General features: G+C 45.1%; 1 protein-coding gene across 4 annotated transcripts in view; it reads right to left on the bottom strand.

Annotated features, from left to right (window-relative positions):
* Window positions 1–16,868, bottom strand: part of LOC142578658 (polyunsaturated fatty acid 5-lipoxygenase-like) — a 76,481-nt gene continuing 59,613 nt past the window's right edge. For 3 of the 4 annotated variants that reach the window (XM_075688103.1, XM_075688101.1, XM_075688105.1), the window contains exons 12-17: window positions 14,584–14,644; window positions 11,689–11,794; window positions 11,530–11,621; window positions 4,697–4,891; window positions 1,619–1,782; window positions 1–332 (exon numbers count right to left, since the gene is read on the bottom strand). In XM_075688103.1, coding sequence (XP_075544218.1) covers window positions 218–332; window positions 1,619–1,782; window positions 4,697–4,891; window positions 11,530–11,621; window positions 11,689–11,794; window positions 14,584–14,644 — 733 coding nt within the window. In that variant the 3' untranslated portion in view covers window positions 1–217. The remainder of the gene's footprint in view (window positions 333–1,618; window positions 1,783–4,696; window positions 4,892–11,529; window positions 11,622–11,688; window positions 11,795–14,583; window positions 14,645–16,868) is intronic. The other variant, XM_075688102.1, reaches the window with a different exon arrangement.

Consider the following 16,868-nt stretch of genomic DNA (forward strand, 5'->3'; position numbering starts at 1 on the left):
TTTCTCAGTTTAATAAACAGCATTTTTATTTGACGCAGAGCGTTAAAGGAAACGCATGTCGCTTGCATATGGGCAGAATGTTAGCGTGTTTATGTACAGCTGCGATAAAATTTAAATAAACAGTTGAGCAGTGACTGTGGTCGTCGGGTTTGATGATGGGTATTAAACAGATTCCCTCGTACTGCCTGATGGGCTAGTACACGGTGGTTTGCGTATCCTAAATGCTGATGGAATTCGGAACTATCTCCGGGTCGAGATACGGGTAGGGGATGTCTTTGCAACAGTTTCTTTTCTTGATGTCTTCGCTGATCAACTTCAATTCTTCTCGAAACCTGAAATGTAAAAAAAAAAAAACATTGGGGGCTCCTTCTTTCAGAGAAATTGGTCATAACAAGTGAAACGCGTACTCTAAAGAACAGTGTCAGCTTCGCTACACAGTCACAAATACAAGTCCATAAACATGCAGCCTTTTATTAATTGCAGTTTCGCTCAAAGGGAGAAGCAATGACAGCGATAACAAGCGCGCGCAACTGCGTCGTATAGCAACTGCGTCGTATAGGCGCACGAATTGAGCCCGCGCTCACGTACGCATATTCAAAGGCAAGCAGACGCGCAAAAAACGGCCGCTGTGGTTCAACCGGACGGCTGTCGGGGATCATCTTCGAAAAAAAGCCCCAGAAACGCGCCACGAACTCCGTCGCCCGTAGACAGCAACTGGCCGCATGACACCTCCCCCAAGCGTCCATAGCCACCATACTCCAGCGACCGTAGTACAGTCCTCTCAAATATGCGTCAACAGACACCTCTAAAGTCGAGACGTGTTAAACCAGACCTTTTGTTCCTTCATAAGGTGGTCCGCGGCATTATACACTGCCCAAAGATTAGTGTTCATGTGCAATTTTCCGTGCCGCAAAAAATACCAGGCAACATTCTACATCTTTTTATCGGCCTTGATGCAGTAAGGACGGTCCTATGGCTTGATTCTTAAACATAAAGGAATAAATAAAGGAAAGAAAAAAAAGAAAACGCATGCTATAAGTATTCGGCCTTTATTGAATATTTCAGAGTCCGTGTGTTTTGTATAAATGTAGATAATCATGTTGTATGATTAACTAACATTTAAGACCGCCTCCTCATTTTGTGTTTCCATATTTGTTTCTCTATCCCCTCACAATGATTTGTCTACCATATTTGTCTTCCCTGTATATTTTGTCTCGTGTATTACGTTTGAAGTGCACCAGTACGAAGGCTACGTAGCTGTTCCTGGGCGCTATAACAAAGATGTGATTGAATAATAATAATAATAATAATAATAATAATAATAATAATAATAATAATAATAATAATAATTACAAACAGCTGACCATGGGTTCATTGCGGCATACAATACAGTAAACCACGCAACACGCCGTAGCAACCGCCAAACTTCTTTCCCTCGTTCTGTCTAGGTTGCGCAGAGAAGTGAATGAAGTAGAGCAAGCGAAGTACACTGATGCAGTGGTGTAAATAAATATTCACCGAAAACAATAGGACAAAATCGGTCGCAGCTGGTTCCGAAGTGACTCCCCATACGCTCAGGACGGTGCCTGGCAAATGAAAGCGAAGAGCGGGGCCTTACTCGTCGGCTGCCTTGACGGCGTACGGCTCGTACATGTACTGGATCTCGAAGTCCCCCAGCGAGTTGGTGCCCTTGCTGCTGAGGAGCTTCGTGATGATCATGCTGTCGAGGGTGACGTGCCGCGACGGCAGGATGGAGACGATGTCTTCTTGCGTCCACGCCCTCTGCACATGCGCGCAAGCATCTCGGTCACCTTTTGCCCTCGCCAAAGGAAGCAAATCCTTGCCTTGGTTTATTTCGCGCCGCATGTTCTCCTTACTGACGTCAAAGTCGCCTGTAGTTTACCATTACAAATACGCAACGCTGCTGTTGACGTGCAGAGGCAAAAAGCCACACATCGTTTGCAGACACAAAGGCAGCTTGATGTCGAAATAACAGTTATTCACAGAAAGCGTTATCTAATATGACGCTTAATACGGTGTACTCGAATTCATGCGCTTCAAACAGCAAACTATGCAAACTTAAAGAATATTTATTGTGGAAATAGAGAACATGACCTGCTATTCGGTTATTTTTTTTCTTAATTGAAGGCTCAAGTTATGCAAACTAAATTTTATTGCCATAAACATTTGATCACCGTGAACAGTATGATTAGCGTATTATTATGTCCCCTGCAGGACGAGGGCCTCTCGCTGCGATTTCCAATTACCCGTCTTGCGTCAGCTTATTCAAACTTGCGCCTGCTAGTTTCCTAATTTCATCCCCTCACCTAATTTAACTTTTAAAAACATTTATGTTTGTTAAACTTTGTAACACTCTGCCGCAACACCGGCTATAAGGAAATGTTGGGAATGCAACGGATCACAGATTCAAGTGGTTGAGCGGTTGCCTGAGGGTGGCCTCTCCGAGTTTTGCACATACTCGAGTAGAAATAATTAGTGTGAATTGTGCGCAGAAAGCAAACTTTTGAAGCGCTGGCTAGATTTTAACGAAATCATAAAGCTCCACTTCCACCAACATTGTAAATCCGTGCGCTAAATTTTATTGTTCTTTGTCAGTTTCCGAAAGTATGATTGATAGAAACTCTAAGCGGCTATATGTGCTTGTATAGCTATCGTGTATAACATTACAGCGTGGTTTGCGATGTTTGCTTAGATTGCGTCGGTAAGCTCGAATATATACAACCGAATTATTTTGCTACTTTTATAGTTTCGCAATAATCACAACGCTTATTGACAAGATTTACCTCAGTCTTCTACATCGCCTTAACACGTTCTTTTATTAGCATAAAAGGCGGTAAGTTTGAAAAATCTGAGGACTCATTTTAATTTCAGAATAATTTTGGCGTCCGAAGACAGCAAAAATTGAACATGTCTTGTGCAGCGTGATGATAACGGTTCTCATTAATTCAGATTAGTGAAATAACACGAAATTAGTAAAGCTATTTTGTATTACCAGAATCGTTCCGATTCATAACCAGTAGTTTTCTTCTTTTTTTTTTTTTGCTTGAGCAATTACCATGTCTCTTGCACTGTGCATCCTTGCTGGGCAACACCATCGAGTTTTGCGAAATCAGTGGCACCTTCTTGGCTTCCAATGACATAGCTTACAAACACATTTTCCGACTTTCTCCTGTAATGCATGAGGATGACGGTCTTGCCGCATTGCAGCTGACAGCTCCATAACAGACTGAAAACTAGTATCTTAGCCAATTCCATGCTTATTTTTAAGAACGTTAAAAAGGGCTTCACACATCCATATATTAGGGCTATTGTGACTCTCAACAATCTTGAGCAGAAACAGCGGAAAGGAACAGGATGTGATAAAGGGACAGACAACAGCGCTGACTGACAACGAAACGTTTATTCTTTCAGGCAGCATATGTCTGTCCTATTCTTACGTCCGGTTCCGTTGCGCGAACCAGCCAGTCTAAACACGTACATTACGCTGCTCAGCAACCGCCACAACGTCAAATTTTTGGATGCATGCTCAAGTTACAGAAGAGGGCACTGCCTTTCATTCCGCTCATTGATGTTTGCCTTCGAGCTGTTGCTGCAAAAGTCGATGCTTGGATATCACCGCACAAGAGATAACAGAGCAATCGTTGCCGACACGCTTGCGAAACAGACACAAAGGCGTGTGCAAGTTGCATTTCGCTGTTGATTAGCACCTTCATTTCTTGAAGAACTAGTACTTGTCAACGCACTCTACAACAGAGCCGAGGCAATGTTTTTGTTGCACGTCAGTCTTCTGAAGAAATCGAAAGGTCCTGGAATAAGTTCTCCGGGGGGTGACGCACTTGAGGCAGGAGGCTTATGAAACATCTTGAAAACACCCTCCACGATTTAGACACGCTTACGCTGGCTGTTGGCTGTACTCGGATTACTGGTTTTCTAGCTTACAACGCGAGCGCTCGGATAATATTCGCTGCTAAAGGAAGAAAAACATCAAACACGTTCTTTGGTCGAAAAATTGTAATTTCCTGTATCGTGCTCCTTCTTCAATTTGGAAAGGCAACGTGTTGAACATCCGAATGCAGTATTCCAAGCTTCGCGATAATCTAGTTCTTAATCAAATTTTTCTGACTGTGTGCGTTTTTCTTGTGGTTCGCATCCTGTGCTAATCTACGTCTAATACTGTGTACAATAATGTAGATGATCCACTGCGAATTAGACGTTATTTATGCACGGAGCCCTTTTGCGGAGCACGTTACCTTGCAAACATAAAACAGCAGCGACGCCTTCATTTATCATACGAACAAGAAATTTTGGTACCTTATTTTCCTTAAAGCCTTACACAGAACGTATACCCTCAAAATTATTTAAATTCTTGGATTTTAAGTGTGATTATGATCTGATTACGAGGCACGCCGTAATGAGGGACTTCTAATGATTCAATGACCTGGGTTTCCTTAACGTGCACCTAGATCTATCTACACGAGCGTCTTTGCATTTCACCGACATGCAGCCGCCGCGTGCGGGACCAAATTCGCGCCCTCGAGTTCGGCAGCGCAACGCCATAGCAACCGCGGCGGATCAGACCGCGTCCTGCGCGATCTATCCTGGCGATTTAAATTGGTCGGGGCGTTCGCGAGCATCTTTTTCTCGACGGAAAAGCTGCTGCTCCTCGCGCACGCACCTTGTCCTTGGGCGGTCCATTGTAGAGAAACGCCGGGTAGTTGGGCGGGAAGGCGTACTCCTCGTACTGTTGGAAGTTCGCCGCCGCGTGTCCTACACTGCACTGCTGGATGATGGCCGTCACAGTGTCGATAACTTGCTCCACGTTGGTGAAACAGCCGTGCTCGTCGCCGGGCACACCCTGCGGCCAAAAGGGCTTGTACGCCGAGAAGCGGCTCAGAGGCGGAATTCACTAACGAACTTACGAACAGATTCTACCGTAAGAAATATCTTAAGAAAAAAATTACCGACGATTACGTTACTTCCTAATGCGAAATTTGAGCGCAGCAAATAAGCTGTTTCACCTTTTCGATAGATTGAGGCAAAGAAATCGAGCAACACATGTATGCGCTATCACAGAATTTTTTTTATTTTTCACACGTATTCCTTAACAAAGACTCCACTAACAGTTCTTGACAGTCATGAAGGAAGCTTTGTGGTCGGAGAAATAGACTGATATATGTTCGACTTGGTACACCAATGCTTGATTCTCAAAGACGAGATCTATACAAGTGCCTCGCGAGGTTGTCACAGCCGTGGGACGCGTTACGAGCGAGAGGAACGGGATGGTCTCCCGCATAAGTGTTAGGAAATTGCTGTTTGTCTTTATGTCAAGCCGCCACCGATCTGGCTCTCTGATTGCCACCGCACAGGGGTTGCATTGGAGGAGGAGCGAAGAAAGGAATTAAGTTCGAGCCGGCGCTTTGACAACCGGAGACTCGCAGGAAGAGGGGGGAGGGGGGCGGCGTGTACACCCAGCGGCAAACGATGGGGGCAGAAGCGCGCGCAGCAAGCGGACAACACGATAAAGGGAGGAGGGAAGAGATAGCAGCGACTGACTGATGCAACTGAAGAGCACCCTATCCGCCACACAAGAACAGGGGGGGGGGGGGGACCCTTTCCTCCTCTTTCTGCATGGCGGCGACGGTGTTCTATGCAGTCACGTTATCTTGACTCTCTAGCGGCGACAGCGGCATCCAGCGGTATCAGTCGGTCGCTGCTAGCGCTGGGGGGATGAAAGGGGGGCGGAGCTGGTTACGAGGCCGACAACAACGCCGACGACGACGCGAAACCCAGGAACGGACGCCAAAGAGCTGCGCTCTAAAAGAAAACGTATTGACAGAACTAAAACTGTTCGTAATATGAGCGAGCTTGCGATGTCCGCCACTGCAAAGACGAACGCTGTATGCAATGGTAGCGCACGTGCGAACGTCAGTACTTGCGCCAATAGTACACTGTAAGCGCAAGTCGATTCACAAAACCTGAAACGCCGTCTCAGCTGGCGACTTAAGAAAAAAATTCTACGACAGGCGGACAGCAGTCTTATGAACCTAATCATGTCTATCTGTGGCACTCGAGCTCACGCGGGTAAGCGTTGGAACACGCTGTAGCGGCCCATTGGCCACAGGCCAAAACTGATAGCCAAGGATGGCGCATGCTTATAATTTTGTGGCGCGTTCTGATTTGCCATCTGAAATGCATTGATCAGCTTTAGTGCATGATTGTCTTGGCCGTGCGTTGCTGTGGAAGGCAGTACATTATTGCTGTGCTACGAGCGTCTGCAGAATTTCTGATAGGCTCTGTTTCTTTACGAGCGCATAAGCCGGATTTTTCATATCTTCATGGCACTCTACTGGATATAGTAGCAACGACAACCATCAAGTTTGTCATTCATAACTTTTGAGGACTTCCATCCTTTTTTTCTAATTTGAGTGTTTGCTAACTCATAGGGTTTCAGATGATTATATTTCCCGACACATTTGCAGCTATACATCTCCATGAGACATAAAACAACGAAACAAACCATTTCTAATTATCAAAACTTGTTGCTGTTGTGCAATTCGCTGTCGTCTTCGGTGCTGTTAGCCTCAGCCTTCTATTATATTACTCATAGCTTCAATTCAGCACCAAGTCGAAGCGCCGTAGTGTTTGTGCTCATGGTTTTGCTCAGCCTGTGGCTTACGGTGTGAGCGAACGTGTGCGTACGACGGACGGCAATCCTGTCTGTGATGTGAAGCGGGACGTCAAATACGCAGACATATAAAAAAAGGAAATAGCGAATAAAGTCACGTACCTGCATTGATGCAAAAGTTATGCGGACTGCTCGAGTGTGCGTGCCACGCTGCCACGCACACATTTCTATATATATAGCCTTTCTATATAGCCTCTCTCACGCGTATCATTAGACACACTCATAAATAAGGCTGATAATTACGCCAGCAAGTTTTTGTTTTGCATGTGCAAAGCCAGTAACAGACAACAGGCCGTGGGAACAGCAGACGACAGCGTAAAGCGACAGCAGACGATAGCTAACGTCGTCTTATGATTGGCCGGAGATGCTTATCCTAAAACCCAGACTTACATCAGTCTTATGTGAAATGACGTCACTCACGTCTTTGAATCGCTTCGTGCCATGTTCCTTACTTTTCCATTTCGCACCTCAGAATGCTTTCATAGGCGTTTGTGAATTCAGCGCAAGAATTTTCATCCATCCTGTGGCGCTCTTACGGTGATCCACGCCTGCTGCGCAAACGGATGAAAGAGCCGGCCACAGTGGCCTCCTGATATCACGAAATGAACAATTTGAAGCGTGCACGGCGATAAGCGCGGTCCCTAAAATATTTCGTATCGGCAAGATCAGCAGCGGTTACGTCACTCGAATTATGCTACCTTGTCTGCTCTCCCGGCGGCGCACAGTTCGAACTCTTTATTCTGTGCTGTTTGACGAAGCTACGACATTTGCATGTATTTAGCGGTGCAAGTTCATATAGCGTGGATCGCACTGAAGGACTGAACGAACTTAACGTCAAGGCTGTGGTAATTGCCGTGTAAGTGTAAAGACCGTGTGAATGCGTAAAGCCACAGCGCATGTATCCGCAACTCCTCAGGCTTCCAATCTGCCTCAGTAATAGTTCCGTCTTCACATGTTTTAATTATCTGCAAGAAAAGTCGCAATATACTTATCCAGAAAGTACTCAGGCTTGGGGACAATATCTTTACAACGATATTCATTGCATGTTTAGAAGAAATATTCGTGCTGTTATACTGAGTAGGATTAGGAGCGTCGATCAACGGCGAATGTCTCAATAACCTTCAGCTTGCCGATGGCATTGTCCTGTTCAACAACGCTGGGGACACATTGCATTAATTTATTGAGGACCTCAACCGAGAAAGTGCAAGAGCAGGTTGGAGTTTACCATGCAGAAGGCAAAGCTAATGTTGAATAATTTATCCAGCGAAAAAAAATTACTCATCGGCAGCCAATCTTAAGAGTGTGTGTAGAAGCAAGTTTCTCTAGGTTATAATTACTCACAGGGAGCCCTGATCATGACAAGGAAACTTACAGAAGTATGAAAATGGGTCGGAGCGCACACAGCCGACAAAGTGCAAACATAATTGGGAGCATCCGCTATCTCTGAAAAAGAGTCTACAATCATTCCATTCTTCCAGTACTATGATATGGAACAGAAACTTGGAGGTTAACACCAAAACTTTTAAACAAGCAGAGTATCTCTCAGACAAGCGATGAAACCAAGAATGGTAGACCTAACGTTAAGAGACAGGAAGAGAGCGGTGTCGATCAGAGAGCAAACTGGGGTAGTAGTAGTTGAAAGCGAAAACTTGGAGCTGGGCAGGCCAGGCAACTCATAGGGCAGGTAATCGGTGGTCCATTAGAAATATGAAGTGGGTGCTAGCGCAAAAGATGCGCTGTGAAGGACAGCCTAAAATTAGGTGGGGTAATTTAGTGAACATAAAAGTACGTTGATGATGTTTTGCAACATCCAAAACACCTCCGGAATTTCAATGGACTGTTACTCTGGAGCCACAGCTCACTTCGTACTGCAAGGCCGCATATGTTTACAGGACGGCGTCGGGCTCCGCTTGCATACCGCCCCTCCCACCTTGGCACCGTACTATACGTGCAATGACTACTCTGAACAAAGTGCATCAGTATCGCAAGATCGACGACTGGGACCGATTTGATCCGAAACCCGCTAAACGTTCAACCACTATTGGCTTCGTGTACTGTGCTGTGGAGTATGCTGACGAGCACTTGAGCATCGAGACGATGTTGGCTGATCAGCCTTGACTTCTATGAAGTCAAGGCTAATCTACTAGTTGGGTCTACTACTGCTAATCTGCTACTTGGGCTATCACTGACAGCGTAGTAAGGGGCTTCAGGCCCGGACGTCCCCAACGTATCGATTATTACCGGTCAAAATAGATGTGTGCGCGCCTTTGTGCATTTCGCCTCTGTCAGAATGCGGCCGCCTGGACCTGGGAAACAAACTCTTGACCTGGCGCGAGGCATCATCATGTTTTATCAGTGGGGGAGAAACCAAGAAAGAAGCGATGAACACTGATACGATGTCAAAGTGTGACAGGAAGCGAAAATTGCAGGTGTGGATTTTATGAAGCGAAGTTTTCTGTCCTAATATGAGGGTGTGGGTAGCCACGGCTTCTTTCTGCATTTCTTTTTTAGTACTGTTTTCATAGTCCTTCTTGCACTCGACAGTGATCCTATGAGAAGGGAGCGCGCGTTTCGTCGTCGGTGGGAGGTGGCTGACATCGTCGACCAGCGCCCTAGACGGTACCGGCTGCCGAGGGAGAACCCCACTTGCAACCGTGTGCAGCGGAATCACATGTCATACCAATGAACGTACGGGTGCCGGGCCCCTCGCCTCGAAACCTTAGAAATATATATTATGCAGCTTTTATTCTTATTTCCGTAATTAGTATCGAAATATAGACATTTAGTCGCTGTGTAATACGGTGATGGTGGTGATGTGTACAGGCGGGGTTAGCCTGGCGGACCTGGCCGGTAATTGCTCCGAGTGTGCGTCTCTCTCTACGCCGAATGTGTCACCATGTGTCCATTAGTCTTGTCTCTCACAGAAATGTCAGAAGAATGAGTAAAACTTCCACTGCAATTCTTATGACGGAAGTGGGGTGAACAGGCGAGGGCGGTTGCGCCTGTCGGCGCTGTAGCACATGCGCGGAAAAGGAAGCTGTCGAATAGGGGTGTGCAGTGATTTGCCCTAAGAATATACCCTGAAATACATATGCATGATGTGCGATCATGCTATCAGCTGACTGCCCTTCTTTCATTTCTTGCCATGTGATCCAAGCTTTGCTTCCTCCTCGCTCTCATACGACGCCGTAAGTTAAATGAGCTGCTACTTCGGCTGCACCATTATCTCAACTAAGAGCTTTTTTGGCTAAGAAATTGCGTACGAACAACGCAGCTCAGTGAATTCCGCCCCAGATTCCTCCACAGATGTACGCGTATGGCTCCTTTGAATGGGCACTGCTACGTTGTTACGGTTAGGGCCCTCACTTCTGATATGGGTAGTTAAGGGACTGCAATATCAGTCGAGGCCCACATTACGCCCTTTATATTTTGTCTTTTTCTTTTGCGTGTGCTAACCACAATGAACGTTCAAATAAAGTGATTAAAAATTAACCGTCATCTCCGCGCCGAGCTACCGTCGTGAGTAGCCTTGCACAGACTCGGCTGAGCCGTGGCGCCAACGCTACGCTCAGTCTGGACACATCTGTCTGCTCCTAAGTTCCCCTACTACGTGAAGCCTATGAATGAATGTTTCACATGCGCTATCATGGCCATCAGTGGCGCTGGTCAACACTGCCAGGACTAGATATACTTGACACACACCACGTGACCGTCGCTGCCGCAGCTCGAATGGTAGAGCACGCATGCGTAATGCAGGAGGCGTTGGTTAGGCTCCCCCCTGTGGCACTTGTCTTTATATCATTTTCACATCCTTTGTCCTTATTATTTGTACACTTCAATTAAAGATATCAGTTATTTTATCATGTGATTTCAATCGCTTAATTATCTATTGGCTTAATAACACAAGGCAGTCATTTCCCCAGTTCTCGCTCACTCTACTTATAGTTTGACAGAGGAACTGAAAGCCGAGCGAGTTGATTTCGATTCATTATTATCTGTAGCGCGACAGAAAGACAACGCACGGAGGCGAAGTGAACACAGCACTGCTTGTACTCACGTCCTCTTTGCCCGTTGTTCTCCTGTCACGTTGCAGGTCATAATGACTTAAAATTCGATACCGCATGCACCCCACGGCACGTTCAACAAATTCCCCAAATATGCAGCTGCGAAATGAATCATGCAAGGCGCTCGATATCCTAGGGGCAGAAGGTCCATCAACTGCTTACGTATCTTCCACCACATAAGACTGAATGCCCGAGAGTTTTCTCGATCGTCCACGTCTCTCAGCAACCCAAGATCACACCGCCATATTCATGTAAGTTTCAAGAAAAAGGCGATTAAAAATGACCGAAGTGCCGAAAAACAAGCACGATGCGCAATCAGTATGTCCGTTCGTTTTGTCAGTGTGCTCCTTCTTGCGCGCTCTGTATGATTAAAAGTGCTTAAATTTACGTCCCAATGATGAAAACGTGATATTACTTGGCGCTCCTGTACATTGTCTCCAAGCGTTGCCAACGAGCAAAACCAATGCCTGAGCACCCTTCACAATCCATCCCGGCCAAATCAATCAATCTGCTTAAGAGCAAGTGATCAGTTTTGTGGCGCAGTCACCAAAGATAACCTGCATCAAGCCCTCGGCTTTCCACTACTAAATGCGAAAACATTTCTATCCCGACCTAACTAGGAACCCCGTCCGTCTGGCACGTAAAACGAATCGCTATGAAGAAAATATGCGTAAAACGCAATAAATTTGAAAGCGAAACCATTGGCGGTGGTGAGTTTCGAACATTGTTCGCAGATGTATGTTAACAGAAAACGCTTACCTTTAGTCCAACGCCCGTCAGATGGCGTTCTTTGACGAGTTCGTCTCTCCACTGCTGCAGTTCGTAGTCGTTATCGAGCTTTTCTGGTGTGTCTGTGTAATGTCGATCGTAATGAGTTTCGAGCGAAGAAAAGCGGGACGAGTAAATACTGCTGCCTACCATAGTAATAGTTGACAACCTTGGCGACGTATCTTCTGATCGCCGCGTTGATCCTAATTGCGTCGTCCCGGTACGGGTACCACGGGAGAACCTCCGAACTGAGTACCTGTGGTTGGAACATGTAACATGGTAACGTCGGTCAACAGTGGTATTCGTTGTGTGTAATCGGTTTTAGTGCTGGTAATATTTCATTCTCGCATAGTCTTTCAGAGCAAGCGCGCTTAATTTCGACCCCCGTCGCCAGCGATCGGCGCAGCCCACGCTGGTATGATAGCCATAGCGGGCTAACATTGGTGGAGACAACAGGCTGAGCACGTTATCGCAGTAATTCTTTCCGCAGGTTCCCGCAGTCCCCATAAAAGATGGCTGCTCCCTAGAAACGCTGCACGTTTGGGTCTGCAGCAAAAAAAAAAAAATCCCTGGTCTTACTTTTGAGGCTGGCTACAAAGTATCACGTGCTCTCAAAGGCTTGGCATCTTCGCGCCGTAAAACCCGGAAGCTGGCACTGCTCAACTAAATCTTTTCGCTAGACAACTTGGTTCGCTACACTGAAGCAAGTTTGGAGCGCAACATGGGCAAAGATAAGAAAGAACAGTGTGCTCCACTCTCTCCCTTATCATTTTTGTCCATGTTGCGAAGCACCTTTCATCTGGCTTCGCGTGCCTACATGTACGTTACAGAAAAATTTATTATCGTATCACAACTTGCTAAATAAACGTAGAATGGAGCAGTTATTGCAAAGTAGTCCAGGCCAACGTCTCATAATAAGGCAGCAATATAGTCGAGTATTGAATATACGAAGCCTGAAATGCTTTTTGGCAATATGTAACGTTAACGGATGTTTCGTGTTCTCCGCACACTCGCGAACAGATAATTGTAACATATGTCCATTCTATATACTCAAATGATTAATTTTTGACAGGCTAGTTGGTTCTTACTAGATTCTGTAGAATACTACGCGAAATATGCACCGTAAGGTGCGGAAGAAAAGAGCGACACGAAAGGCAAGACAAAGAGCTGTGCTCATTCCTTTCACGTTTCCATCTTTTTTTCGCGCCAGATGCAGTGTATATTACTCGCAGTGCACTACAGAATTATATACGTATATAGACTTGCCAAGCTGACTGATATTTATGTTTATAATATCGAATGCTTCCCGAAATGCGTTCGAAATTCCTTTGGGATGGGGCAGCTGACACGAATAAATAATTTCTGGATTGCTTTTACTACAGAGGCATGCATTTGAAAATGACTAGACAAAGTAATTAGGTAAGGAATTACGCAAGTTAGGCTATAATTACGTTCTAACCAAAGAGTCGTGCGATCTTGAATAGTTAAACGATCACGAAGCGAGTGAAATAGCGGCTTGAAAACGACGCTCGCTTGGTTTTTCGCCCACTGATAAGGCGCCAGCATTCACGTCACTCATGGGCGTTTACTATGAGCGTGACAGTCGCGCTCAGGGGCCGTTCAGTTTCGCTTTCCTGTGTGAGATTGGTTGGATTTCATTATGCTACAAAAATTAGCAGCCTCAACTTTTGAGCTATGAGCTCTTCTATAGGGATTAGTTGCATGGTTCTTTTGTTTAGAAAGTTAATTAGTCTAATTTGCCTAAATACTTGTCTGATTACTACATCGAGTCATTTTCAAGTGTACGCCTCTGCGGAATCCAAAGCAACCCAAAGGAAATTACTTAAATATATTATCTTCCCTATCTTTAGGGAGTTTCGAACGCAATTCGTGAAGCACCGGGTATATCCAGGGTGGTTCAAGAGTGTAAATAAAAGAAAACAGTGAAGTTTTTGATTTAAAGAGCTATACATGTAGCCGCTTACATGTAGTTACACATGCAACGGAAATTTCTGCCAGAGAAACGAAAATCGAGGTCACAAAAAAGCGTGCGTATATATTTGTGGGAACTAGGTTGAAAAATGTTGCAGTTTTGCCTGTACCTCGAAGCAATGACGCAATAGCTGACAATGCGCTGTAAGCCTTGGACTTTCCCAAGGTGCTTATTGGAGCGAAAATTCGCTGGTGCGAGCAAGCAGTCTCCTTTCGGTAAGTAAAATAAATGCGAGTCGTATTCGTTCGTAAAAGTTGCGCCTTCCGGAAGTGAAGTGGAAAGACTACACCACCGCGAGGCGACCAGTGCACAAGTCCGGATAAGACCTATCTTGACTTAGCCGTTGGTCTTTACTAAAACAACCCTTTCGATTGTTACTGCTGGATTTGTTCAGCTTCTAGGAAATTTATATTTTGGCTACACCATTAATAGATGTCACAGTATGCTTGAAGAAAACAAGACGATGTCAGCGCCGTTCAGTAAAGGCAAAAAGAAGTCGAGCGTTAGAAAAGGAAGACAAATGAGGACAATGCGGACGAGCTCTATCATTGCCATTACATGCATAAAAAAAACTTCATCGAGGACCACCTCCGCAACATGGAAGGCGACGTGCTAGAACACGAAGAAAGTGCGGACGCCAGCTCCATCCAGTAATCAGATGTTGAGCACGCGTTAATCAATCATGGCAGATGCTGGCGTGGTCGTGCTCTCCAGGATAAGTATAAGCCACTGCCGTACAGCTTCGGCAGAGTGGCTGAGCTGTATTATCTCAGTTTGACAACCTGTTGGTCGAAAGGTTGAATCCTCGCGGCACAAAGAGACTCTTCTTGGGTAATTTTCTCGCAAATTATTTCAGGATATGAGCGAAGTACGAGGGGCGGTGAGCATCAAAACGACCGGATGTGTGAGCCCATAGCAGCTATCGCTGTCAAACTGTACAAAAACTGATGCGCAATACAGGAAACGACCTGCATAAAACATAAAGGATTTGAGCCTGCTTCCCACACGTAGCAAGATTTCACGCAATCAAAATGTTACGACGTCGAACTCACCCCCCTTGACTCTATGTCCTTCTCCGGGTTTCCATGTACATCGAGCCTCCAGACATCTAGACTGTTCAAGGAAAAAACGAAGAGCACTGTTTTCAGAGCACTAAGTTGCTTTAAGTGAATTGCATGCGACATGAGGCCACCTCCATAGTTAATTTATTGGCATACTTTGGGGTGTTCAACGAGACGTGAGCTGTTTCGTCATTTCAATTATATATAGGTCATGCATGTGTCCATTCAAAGGGCATTAAGAATTTTCTTGGTTTGCCTTCTCAGTTTTTATTTTTTATTGTATGAGTCATCAATGGCGCACTTCGAAGAACTGGAGCTCTTCCGATCAATTGGACAGGCTTTGCTCTCGTGAAAGTGCTCTAGTGAACGGCTATACTCTCGTGAAGTAGTTTTATGCTGTAATTCTGAAGGTTCTACTTAAGCGTTGAAGGAATATTTTTTTAGCTCAAGTTGTGTTTCAAAACCGATGTCTCTGATTTGACTGAGTTCTCTCTACAGAACGCATGCCGTTCCTCAAAACTAAATTCAACTACAAAAGAGAAAATATCGTCGGTCATTTACTTTCGCGCGGCGTTTAGCTGTTTTCTATCCATGCGTATATGTTCTCTTTCATAACTTAATATTATATGAGCTTTAAATAAACGTACGTCCGTATGACTGCGTCCTGTATGCGTAAAAATTTGGAGGACGCTTAAGCTCCACCTTTAAGAGTGGAACGCGATGGCATTCAAAGATTCTTGACTGCTTTTCACGCTTCCTGGTAACTGCAGCTTATGTAACTGTAATGTTCTCCTGGAAACGCTGACGGTGAACCTAATGCCCGAAGGCGAGCTTTCTCGTTCTTTTTCTTTGTTTCCCTTCCACAGCGGGCGCCGCAGCTGCGGCGGATGCGCGGAGGCGAGCGCCATCTCGATGGTGTTGCAAGGAATTGAGCAGGTGCGCCGCTGGCACGAAGACAGACCTCAGACGGCAGCTGGAAGAGGGCTTTGTGTTTGAGCTTCCGCGTAGCAGAATTGTGTTTTCTCGTAGTTTCAAATTACAGTCCGACGCTATCATGTTTGTAGGTTGTGTGAGTGGTACTCTGCGAATTTTCTATAAAGCATTTTACTTTGACAAATTTGATTAGTTCCGTAACACCCGCGCGCCACGTGGAGGGCTTGTGCAGATCGAGATGCGTGGTTTGGGATGATTTTTCTCCTACAGACATCACCGCCGGCGCCGACGCCGGATTTCCTGCGACACGCAGGTTAAAATACGTGTATTGCGTTATAAAGTGCCCTTCCATGTGTATGGTGGCAGAAAAAAACAATTTGGGAAATTATTTTTATGTCAACTGCGTTAGTTTTAAACTGTATTGAATTACTAGTCGGCTTGTGAATGCCATGGTGAGCTGGACGCCCATTGATAGTCAGCACGTGTGTTCCCGTCTTTGTTTCTTGTCTTCTCATCTGCGCCGTTGCCGTAGGTGTCTTTCAACGCATCCTCTTTGAATAGCGATATTCAACTGCTATGCCTTGACTAGACACCGTTATTCGCTTAGAATTTATTGACCTCAACGTTATATTTTATTCTTAATTATTCATAAATTGCTGGTGATTTATTTGGAAGCTGCGTTAACTTCGCCGTGGTACTATGGTACTCGCGTAAACAGGAAATGCGGAAGAAAAATAAATGAAAACGGCATCGTTGAGAAAGTAATGCTCAAATTTCTGTCGAATTATAGTCACACTTAAAATCAAGGAGTTTGACCCTTGTCCTCAACGACAGTAATATATTGATTGGTCTCCTAAATATGGTGTAAAGAAGTAACATTTGAGAGGCTGTGTTCAAAAGTTTGCAGGTCTATAAAAGACATAAAAAATTTTCATACGGCTGCATGTGAGGTAGACAAAGGGAGATAAAATGAAAAGCTAAAAAATGTTCTCTGTAATTTTGCAGTGTTCGATAAACATTTCTTTCTTGCCGGAACTACAATAGTAGCAGCGTAATTAGCTCACCCAATGCCTTGTCATCGTTATAGTATTCATTAGCTCCACTATATGTAATTTAAAGAATTCTGTTAATTGATGCAGTTACTAATCAAACTTCTGCTTGCATTGGTCAAACCTCTCCTACCCGGACTCAATATGTTGCGGAAACTGGTTTTGTGGTCGTGCCTCCGACCATAACCATTTCCCTACTGCAGCTAACAGTCGCGAAATAGAAGTAAATTGCTTGTACAAGAAAACAAAGCAGCCGCATACGTCATTGTGCCTATCTTATACACGAGGAAAGAC

The sequence above is a fragment of the Dermacentor variabilis genome, chromosome 4, assembly GCF_050947875.1.
Source record: "Dermacentor variabilis isolate Ectoservices chromosome 4, ASM5094787v1, whole genome shotgun sequence".
Taxonomy (NCBI): domain Eukaryota; kingdom Metazoa; phylum Arthropoda; class Arachnida; order Ixodida; family Ixodidae; genus Dermacentor; species Dermacentor variabilis.